The 11534-nt window shown below is 40.1% G+C and overlaps 1 protein-coding gene across 1 annotated transcript; it reads left to right on the top strand.

The window, feature by feature from the left end:
- Positions 1-1474: 1474 nt before the first annotated feature.
- Positions 1475-8735, top strand: LOC139576031 (beta,beta-carotene 15,15'-dioxygenase-like). The gene is made up of 11 exons (XM_071401632.1): positions 1475-1702; positions 3026-3154; positions 3246-3375; positions 3515-3662; positions 3765-3912; positions 4027-4247; positions 4365-4634; positions 4999-5104; positions 6907-7001; positions 7102-7213; positions 7312-8735. The coding sequence occupies exons 1-11, from the start codon at positions 1636-1638 to the stop codon at positions 7470-7472; spliced, it is 1587 nt and encodes a 528-aa protein (XP_071257733.1). The 5' UTR covers positions 1475-1635; the 3' UTR covers positions 7473-8735.
- Positions 8736-11534: the final 2799 nt, after the last annotated feature.

Genomic DNA, 11534 nt, shown 5'->3' with positions numbered 1-11534 from the left:
ATGATTTGGAAAGGTACATACCTGTTTATATAAGGTCCCACAGTTGACAGTGCATCTCAGAGCAAAAACCAAGCAATGAGGTCGAAGGAATCATCCGTGGAGTGCCGAGACAGGATTGTGTCGAGGCACAGATCTGGGAGTGGCCAGACGGAAGCCACTCTTCAGTAAGAGGCACATGACAGCCCGCTTGGCGTTTGCCAAAAGGCACCTAAAGATTCTCAGACCATGAGAAACAAGCATCTCTGGTCTGATGAAACCAAGCTGGAACTCTTCGGTCTGAATGCCAAGCGTCACGTCTGGAGGAAACTTGGCACCATCCCTACGGTGAAGCATGGTGGTGGCAGCATCATGCTGTGGGGATGTTTTTCAGTGGCCCAGCGAGAGCCCTGGGTTAAACCTGATCTCTGGAGAGATGTTAGATCAGGTACTGTAAATGTGGTATTTCTGTTTAATTCTTTAAAAATAAATTAACAAACATTTCAAAAACCCTGTTTTTGCTTTGTTATTATGGGGTATTGTGTGTATGAATTTACATTTTACAGTAAGGCTGTAACAAAATGTGGAAAAAGTCAAGGATTCTGAATACTTTCCAAATGCACTGTACATGTTTTTACTTGTAAAATAATGACACTGTATATAGCCATTGATTCTTGAAGAAAGTAATTTGTAATGCCTGATGAGCTTATCCAACTGTCTAACACTATCAGAACCCTAAATATAAACTTGTTTTACTCTGTTTGTAAACAATGTAACTGTAAATAAACACTATCGCTACAAAACAACATGGTTAAAACTAAAAATGATATCTCATGGATGAGCAGTCCTCGCATCCATGTCTATGAATATGGGCGCTTACCATTCTCCAGTCCCATCCCTCAGCTGTTTACCAGGTGAGGGATGAGATGGATACACCGAGGACTTTTAGTTTTCAGTAATAACACTTCCCATAGGGCAGCCCATTACTTATAAACTCAATAGGGCAGCCGCCCATCATCATGGCAACTGCACAAAAGCACATTTAATTTCTAATCTATCCATTTCTTTATATCACCTTTTATTTAACTAGGCAAGTCAGATTAACTAATTCTTATTTTACAAGTACGGCCTAAGAACAGTGGGTTAACTGCCTTGATCACAGGCAGAACGACAGCTTTTTACCTTGTCAGCTCGGGGATTCGATTTCGCAACCTTTCAGTTACTGGCCCATCGCTCTAACTACTAGGCTACGTGCCGCCCCAAGTTCAAGAAGTCAATTTGTTAACAGATGTAGGAGTAAAGGAGAAGTCTAGTGTCAATTCAAAGTTGTAATAAATGCATTAAATGAGTCTGACTTCTGTTTCTTCGTGATGTTAGATAACCACCATTATGTTAGTTTGGTTATACATACACCGGCCAGTAGATGGCGATAGTATTAGTTTTAGTGAGTGGTCACTGATTGCTTTACATAATCAAGCCAGTAGACGGCGCCTAGTAGCCTACGTGAGACAGTTATGTAATGCATTTGGAATTTTACCCCTAGACTATTGTTCTCAAAGATATAGACGGACCCGTCATAATCTAGTCTGATATAACCTATTCTAGTTGATAAGGGAACACTGTACCACATAACAGCCGATAGCCTTAATAGCTGATGCTATGTCTCAATTCCTCATCGGCAAGAACGGGACTGAATCACCCGAACCTGTCAAAGCAGAAGTAACAGGTAGGCCGTAGGCGTATCCCTTTATGTACTAGCTAACCGATCTTTCAAGGTAGCTCCGTGTTATTGCTATTTCAGTAAGTTATTTTCCTATTTTCTAATGACTTGCAATAATAAAAATATTACTTTCTTCTGAGCAACTTGACTTTTTACGTTGGCACATTCTGATTGATCTCTCGTGCGGTGTTTCCAACTATTTTTCAGTGAGATCCGCTATTGGCTCCGCTAGAAGTCGCTAGATTACGTTTTGCCGTTGCCGCGACAACGTCACAGCACCAATTTGTCTTGCTGCAGTCCCCGAAGTAGCGTTTTCGACCGCTCTCTCGCCGCACCTCCCTCTGTGCTTTTCTGCCTTTGTGTTCGCAGTTGCTTTGACTTCTGTTACACAGACAGCTTCTCCCACTCTCGTTTGCTGCAGAATTGATTGGGAAAATATGGAGCGAGATAGTTGCCAAAAAGGTGAACATATGTATTGTTACGATCTTAAGAAAATCATACGGAAAATGTTAGGATCGTAAAAAAAGCCATGCATGAAACATGAAACGTAAACGTTAAATTAGATCTGTAAATGTAAAAACCCAAAGTTACGAATATGAATGAACATTTACACTTTAAATTCTTACTTTGTCTCCCTTTACTTGGTTACAGATCTTAATGTTTTATATCCGTGTGGGGCTGCTGTGGTATAGCCAAGGGGTCCCAAATAGTCTTGACCATCTATAGCCTATACTTATTGCCAGATCTGTTTTCCCTATCAGCCACTAAACGTGCTGCTTCAACTATTTTGTAAAAAAAATAAATGTAAAGGCTATATTTAGAGGCCTCTGAGCTAGGATCTCTTTAAGTGTAGCCCTATAATAAAAAGTTATAAAACACAACTAGAGTTTTTAAAAAAAATCCGCAAGACATCAGTACCCACAATTATAGCCTAAATTGAAATGCTTACAAGTTGAAGGCCTATTTTTACTGTATACCTTCATTGCAAAATAGTATGTTTTAATCAATTATTTGGTGACGTGATTATATTTAGTATAGTTTTATCAACTGTTTTACAATTTACATTTTTCTCAAAATCACTGAGGCGGATGGTCCTCCCCTTCCTCCTCTGAGGAGCCTCCACGGACACACACACCTATATACAGTATATGAGATATAATGAACCTATCGTAAACTATCAACAATTATCAAATTTGCCATTCAAAAAAATGTATCGGCTGAAGGTCAAACTTTATCAGGGATCAGCTCCATTTCTACATTGTTTGGTTAATCACATGAGAATATGGTAAAAATGAAAACATTTATTATATGTATCTTCTGTGCTTGCAGGATGTGTCCCTGAGTGGCTACAAGGGACATTGCTGCGCAATGGGCCTGGTCTTTTTAAAGTGGGAGACACTGAATACAACCACTGGTTTGATGGCATGGCCTTAATTCATAGTTTCACCTTCAAAGATGGTGAGACGGGAACAAGACATTATACATTTCCACAAATGGTAAATACTTTCCCAACTGGCTGAATAGGGCTGTGAATCTTTGTGTTTTACAGGTGAGGTGTACTACAGGAGTAAATTCCTGAGGAGTGACACCTTCAAGAAAAACACTCAGGCAAACAAGATTGTTGTGTCAGAATTTGGGACCATGATCTATCCCGATCCCTGCAAAAACATATTTTCAAAGTAAATTGATTTTTAACATGATTTATAGTTTATTTGTTTCTGATTTTACATTTCCCTTACATGGATGTCCACACAAAATATATATCGACAAACATAAACAAAAACACATAATACATGATGTATCTTGCCCTTTTTTCAGAGCCTTCTCCTACCTTCTCGCTGCCATCCCTGACTTCACAGATAACAACCTGATAAACATCATTAGATATGGGGAGGACTACTATGCCTCATCAGAAGTCAACTACATGAATCAAATTGACCCAATGACCCTGGACGTAATTGGAAAGGTATATTAAAATCTGTTGAAATGATCACTGTTGTCCATTGTTATCTCTTATCACTGGCTTTAATATATTCTCCCTTTGCCTGTCCTGTAAACTCAACCTCAGATGAACTACAGGAATCACATTGCTCTGAACATGGCGACTGCACACCCTCACTACGACGATGAGGGAAACACCTATAATATGGGAACTGCCCTCATGAGGTTTGGCATGCCCAACTATGTCATCTTCAAGGTTCCAGTAAATGCATCAGGTATCTGAACAGTTTAATTTGGGGGGTTCCTGGCCACATACATGTTAGGGGAAAAACCTCCATGAATGATTACACATTTAAGTGTTCACAGGACAGTGTTCTTTCCCTCTCCAGATAAGGAGCATAAGAAGCCTGCCCTGCGGAAGGTGAAGCAGGTCTGCAATATACCGTTTCGCTCTACCCTCTTCCCCAGCTACTTCCACAGCTTCGGCATGACAGAGAATTACATAATCTTTGTCGAGCAGCCATTCAAACTGGACATCCTCAGACTGGCCACAGCTATATTTAGACGCGTCAACTGGGCCAGCTGCCTCAAATACGACAAAGAGGACATTGTAAGCTACACTTGTCTGATCACAACCTCATGGAAAGTTCATCTTTATCTTCAACTAACTTTGGCAACAATCAAACTTCTTACATTCTCTCTGGTGATCTCCTTGGCCATTCTTTAGACACTGATCCACCTGATCGACAAGAAGACTGGGAAGGCTGTGTCCACCAAGTTCTACACAGATGCCCTGGTGGTTTTCCACCATATCAACGCCTACGAGGACGACGGCCATGTAGTGTTTGACATGATCACCTATAAAGACAGCAATCTGTATGAAATGTTCTACTTAGCAAACCTGAGAAAGGAAACCCATGAATTCATTGAGAGCAACAAGGTCAACTTCTCCCCACCAATCTGCCAGAGATTCGTCTTGCCTCTCACTGTTGACAAGGTATATATAGTTAAGACTCCAACTATCCTGTAAATACATTAATACGCTGGTATTAAACTCTGTTACACTTTACATGAAGCAGCTCCTTATGAACAGTTAAAACATTCCGGGTACCTTAAAGAGGGAGCCATAGAGCATAATAGGCATTAAAGCATGAGACATCGTGATATATATTGTGACTATATCACATCTAGAACTGATCAGGGGCTGTGATATTTTGCTTAATTAGACATTTTGATGATGAACTAGCTATGAATTCCTCTGTTTTCAAGGCGAAATAAGCTTCATACGAAGCCGCTTCAAATTAAATGTTACCATTACATGTTTATAAAACAACTAAAGATTGGATACGTGTACGTTATAGGATACTCCAAATGGAACAAATTTGGTGAGGCTCAAAGACACGACAGCCAAAGCAGTGATGCAGAGAGATGGCTCGCTGTATTGCCTGCCTGACACAATATTTGAAGGTGAGACTTTGATATCAACTGAACATCACAGTGATCGGTATGAATTATATACCACTGCATCAAGAGGTCAAATGCTACGTTTGTCACGTTCACTGTCTTCAAACTCCCTGTCATAGATGAGCCAAGGCGCAGTGTGCATGTAATTCTACATTACTTAGTAGTGAAACCTTCACCAAAAAAACAGGTAAAACGAAACAAGCGTGACGCAACCGTGGCGCACACAAACACACACAGAAAATAAATATTACCCACAAACACAGGTGGGAAAAGGCTGCCTAAGTATGATTCCCAATCAGAGACAACGATAGACAGCTGCCTCTGATTGGGAACCATACCCGGCCAACAAAGAAACAGACAAACTAGAATGCCCACCCAAATCACACCCTGACCAAACCAAATAGAGAAATAAAAAGGCTCTCTAAGGTCAGGGCGTGACAGTACCCCCGCCCCAAAGGTGCGGACTCCGGCCGCAAAACCTGATTATAGGGGAGGGTCCGGGTGGGCATCTATCCTCGGTGGCGGCTCCGGTTCGGGACGTAACCCCCGCTCCGCACACTGATCCCTCCGCTTCCGTGGAACAGGACCGTGGATCGTCGCCGGAGACTCCGGACCGTGGATTGTCGCCGGTGGCTCTGGATTGGGAACCCCCGCTGGAGGCTCTGGACTGCAGACCGCCGCTGGAGGCTCTGGACTGCGGATCGTCGCTGGAGGCTCCGGACTGGGGACCGTTGCTGCAGGCTCTGGACTGGGGACCGTCGCTGGAGACTCCGTGCCCTGGATTTTCACTGCAGGCTCTGGGCCATGGATCATCACTGGAGGCCTCGTGCCATGGATCATCACTACAGGCTCCGGGCCATGGATCATCACTGGAGGCTTCGTGCCATGGATCACCACTACAGGCTCCGGGCCATGGATCATCACTGGAGGCTTCGTGCCATGGATCATCACTACAGGCTCCGGGCCATGGATCATCACTGGAGGCTTCGTGCCATGGATCATCACTACATGCTCCGTGCCATGGATCATCACTGGAGGCTTTGTGCCATGGATCATCACTAGAGGCTTCGTACGTGGAGCCGGAACAGGTCTCACCAGACTGAGGAGACGTACTGGAAGCCTGGTGCGTGGAGCTGCCACAGGTCTTACCAGGCTGGGGAGACATCCTGGAGGCCTGGTACGTGGAACCGGATACCCAATTTTTTATTGGGGAGCTGCCTCTCGGGCTTCCGTGACCGGGTCCCCTGCCAATATCTCCTCCCCGGTCCAGCTCGTCCTCCAAGTTGGCGCACGCTACTTGGTCTTTTTGTGGTGGGTAATTCTGTCAGGTTCACTGTCTTCAAACTCCCTGTCATAGATGAGCCAAGGCGCAGCGTGCATGTAATTCCACATTACTTTTAATCGTAGTGAAACCTTCACAAAAAAAACAGTTAAACAGAAACATACGTGACGCAACCGTGGCGCACACAAACACACACAGAAAATAAATATTACCCACAAACACAGGTGGGAAAAAGGCTGCCTAAGTATGATTCCCAATCAGAGACAACGATAGACAGCTGCCTTTGATTGGGAACCATACCCGGCCAACAAAGAAACAGACAAACTAGAATGCCCACCCAAATCACACCCTGACCAAACCAAATAGAGAAATAAAAAGGCTCTCTAGGGTCAGGGCGTGACAACGTTACTGAAAGTGGAGTCAAGCAGTTGTTAGTCAAATAGTTGTTCGTTTTTTATGGAACATAATTTTGTAAATACATTTTACAATGCAATTGTATTTATCTCCATTTGTACACAAACAGGTTTGGAGTTGCCAGGGATGAACTACAAATTCAATGGCAAGAAGTACCGTTATTTCTATGGCTCAAGAGTGGAGTGGACTCCACATCCAAATAAGGTAGTCTCTTACCAATGTATTCTCCTTAACATAGAGAAGTGGGTCCTCCTCATTTCTCACTGACAACATGCTGCTGTTTATGTTATTAATACTTACACAGATTGGGAAGGTGGACATCGTTACCAGAAAGTACATTGAGTGGACAGAGGAGGACTGCTACCCCTCTGAGCCTGTGTTTGTTGCCTCACCAGGAGCTGTGGAGGAGGATGACGGTGAGAGGCAGTAGGCCTACTTCTGCACCACAAAAGCATTTAATCAGCTCTATCTATGTCACTATAAAACGGTACATTTATTTATTTTCTGTTTTCAGGAGTCATTTTGTCCTCAGTCGTCTCAATCAATCCAAAGAAATCCCCCTTCATGATTGTCCTTAATGCCAAAACCTTTGAGGAAATTGCTCGTGCCTCAATCGACGCCAGCATTCACATGGATCTGCATGGACACTTCATTCCCACACAGAGGACCAACTGACATAGCCAGCAGACGGCAGGATTGTACCTTAACATTGTAGAAGGCAAAGTATTGTTCCCAACCATGTAAAGTCGATGTCCGTGCTCCCATGGAAATTCAATGAGCATAATTAGCATAATAAACTAAAATTCCCATCAAAATCCTTCTGTTTAAAGTAGAGATATCTGTTTTGCGTGGGCTGCGTCTCAATCCACCACATCCGCCGATGACGCATCTGCGGTAGGTGGTAATGTTGCAGAAGATCATGTCTAGATGGGATACAGATTTTGTCAAATAGACATCTAAGGTGATTATTTTTGGATTTGATCTAACACTAACCCCTCTCCTAACCTTAACCTAATTCTCCTAACCTGCTACTTTAATTATCCTCACCTACTGTGTAAGTTCTAAATCTGATACGAAAAGTAAATCTGTTTTTCCATGTATGAATCTGTTATTCAATGTGTTTGTAATGGCTAATAGCAGTAAGACCAAATTCAATGTTTTATCAAATATTTGTTTTATAAAAAAAATAGTATAACTACAGGGTTCTAAAATTCTAAATCAAATAGCTAAATGATCCTTGGTATGACCATCTTGAAACAATTACATATAGCTTAGTAGAAAACTAGCCCCGGGCCCTTCGATTACTAGGCTACCTCTCCAATCGTATTTGCTCAAATGTTGCAGAATTTATGTTTACAGAACATCTACCACAAAGTGTCTTTTAAATCCTATTTTTAGACAGAGAACGACGTAACCTCTATTTTTGTAAATCAGGATGTATACAATATAGTTTTGTATTTAAATAGGGTTTATAATAATGTATTATTAATACTATTAATAATAATGTATTCATTCCGTCTATCCTGGTCACTCTATTGTAAATTATATTGTTTTTCTGTACAACAGGTAATTAAGGAAAACAATAGTGTGCTTCAAATCAGTTATGGCATTATTATTGCTGTGGCATTGCTATCACCATTACTTCTCTCAAAAGTGAGCACTTTCTGCGCACATAATTACCTCATTCAACATTATGATTTATTACCATGAGTCACTACAATGTACTTACATTAGGTTTGTAAATATATATTTGAATATCCATTAGAATTCTATGTTTATTAAATATGTCATACTTTTATTTAATTCACTCATAAAAAACATGTATACTTTTATTTAGTACATTCTAGAGGAAGACTGAAACAAGACATTAATGCTCTAAAGTGTGAATGAATGAAATTTGACAATTTGCTGTGCATTAAATGCCAGTTATTGATTGTTGTTAATGTTTTGTTTTAATAGTGTGTTTGTCTGAATTTGATTCTGAAATCATTCTGTGACTTTGCTTAAAATGGATCCCCTAATGTCTGTGTAAATGTGCAATTGAACTATTTGTCTTAAAGTCTGGCCATGTCATCACCTTTTAATTAATTACTTCTAAAATGAGCATATTGCGTACAACATCAGTAATACAAATTGTTATTTCTTTATGTGTAGTATAGTCCAACAACAACATGGCTGTGCCAGTAAAGTACATTTTTGCTTGCTAACAAATAAAAACTAGAGGGGAAAAACATTCAAACCTTTTCGTTGCTTTATCCACAACTCTTGATGTTTGTAGAGGAACCAATCTTTCCCCGCTAAAAATACAAAAATGTACAAAGAATATTACTGAAAAACTAGAGAAATGTTAAGATCAGTTAGTATGATTGTTAGTGTAGCTCCCCCTTCCCCCATGGGAAATGTGGCTTGACTCTGGGACTTCACCTGCTCTAATAAGAGACAGACACTAGATATCCCTCAGCGCCAGGCATGCACAATGAACAAGAAATTGGCATAGGCTAGCATGGTACCAATGTCTTACAAATATAATATATTAGGTAACCTGGTGCAATCTCTAGGATGGGATAAGACTAATCATGGTATACAAGTATAATATATTGGGTAACTCAGTGCAAATAACTGCCATTATGATTTCTTACCCCCGACCTTACCTCACAGCATAGACACAATACAGAGATGCTTTTATTTAGACATAGTTATCTTTTAAAATAATTTGACTTTTCAGATGATCACAGCAAAATGTTCAAGTTTTAAATCACATTTTGCTATTTACATTTACTGTGCATGGGAAGCCATTTTGACAGCTTCACACAGCAAAAATTAAATCACCCAAGACAGACAATTTATTTCTTGTAACTGAGGAGTACTTACAGTAATAATAGTATTGTGACTACTAGACTACTATCCTTACACAATTTTCTCCACAAAAAAACTTGTCACAACATGGCAATTACAGTAAGTAGAAGTCTTACCTTAGTCTTGTCCTTACCTTTCAGTCAGCAGAATGAATGGAGAAGAGAGGCTTTTCAATCTTACAGGCAGTGTCACAGAGTTCACTGAAATCAATTTCACAGGTCTGTCTTAACCAACTGTGTAATAAAAGTGTTGAATTACATAAATATGCAACCATAACTGTAATTCCTAGAATGTTCAAGAGACTTAACAAAGAGAGACCAAAGATTAAGCCTACTATCTGGTACAGGGTTTATAGCCAAGTACATCAGATGACAGTTACGTAAATGGGCACCATGGTGAGTTAACTTAAAGGGTCAATCTGTAATTGGTACGTCCATTTTTTGACTTTTAAAATAATGATATGTTCCCATTGATCTTGAAGAATATGACTTACAAATTCCTCATGAGCCTAGTTTAACTGTCATACCCCATCAAAACCCAACATATGATCTTGTTTGTATGTATGCATCATGACAATATTTCATGAAAGACATACTTATGACACTGGTTGATTATCTCAGTTGATACCTCAATCATGGTTTGTGGTTGTATTTAAATGGTCCACTATACTGTAAAATATGAATATGTGGATACCTCCATATGTAGAGGTGTATTGTGCTTATTTGCTTCTGATAATGAATTTTATATTGCCCCTGATACATATTTATTATACAGTAGTATATTTTATTCCGTTCTATTGTATTTCCAAGTAGACTTTGTCTAGTTGCATAGCATTTATGCATTAGCATAGAAACATGTAGGTTAAAGTGTCATAGAAAATCTGGTCCAGTAGTTTAGTTTGTCATAGTTTTGAGAATAAAAAAATAAAAAAATAAAATCTATGAAATTGACATTTTTGAGATATTATGTATTGTGGAAAAAATCCTGGTATTTCTGTTCTACAAAACATATTGCTAACATTGCTGGCATAAGTTTCACTAAGCCGAAGTATGACAGCATGATCACTCAACAAAACCGTCAATCTAGCTTCTACTGTATAACAGCAGAGTTGAATTAAAATAGGTCTAATCCAAGTGTGCATGAGGTCATTGCATTCAAATAAATACATTTGTTACAAAAAGTTTTGTAATGGCTTAATTTAAAGTAATAATTCACCCAAAATAAATCACCAAATGCAGCTAATGTTATGGATGGTGGGAAAGTGGTCTGTGAGTTTGCTTAGCATTAGCACACTTGCAAAACAAATTGGACATGCAATCAAAGAATGGATTATCATTTAGGGTATGATAACAGGGGTCATACAACTTCCATCCTTTTGCAGTCAACAATACTAAGGCTATATATGCTTTAGCTGAGTATACAAACCTTAATCTTAGGTTGCAGAGTCCTTATTCTGTCTTTAAACATTCTAGGAAGACTGAGCTTATGATTGCACCAAATATTGATATGCTTATCTCCAGTTCTAGTTAACTTATCATAGAGTACATAGCTGAGAGGGTCAAAGCTACACTATATATACAAAAGTATGAGGACATCCCTTCAAATGAGTGAATTCGTCTATTTCAGCCACACCCGTTGCTGACAGGTGTATAAAATCGAGCACACAGCCATGCAATCTCCATAGACAAACATTGGCAGTAGAATGGCCTTACTGAAGAGCTCAGTAACTTTCATCGTGGCACCATGGCCAACAAGTCAGTTGGTCAAATTTCTGCCCTGTTAGAGCTGCCCCGGTCAAATGTAAGTGCTTTTATTGTGAAGTGGAAACGTCTAAATGCAACAACTGCCCAGCTGCAAAGTGGTAGGCCACACAAGCTTACA

The sequence above is a fragment of the Salvelinus alpinus genome, chromosome 5, assembly GCF_045679555.1.
Source record: "Salvelinus alpinus chromosome 5, SLU_Salpinus.1, whole genome shotgun sequence".
Lineage (NCBI taxonomy): Eukaryota > Metazoa > Chordata > Actinopteri > Salmoniformes > Salmonidae > Salvelinus > Salvelinus alpinus.
This window is presented reverse-complemented; position numbering and strand designations above follow the sequence as displayed.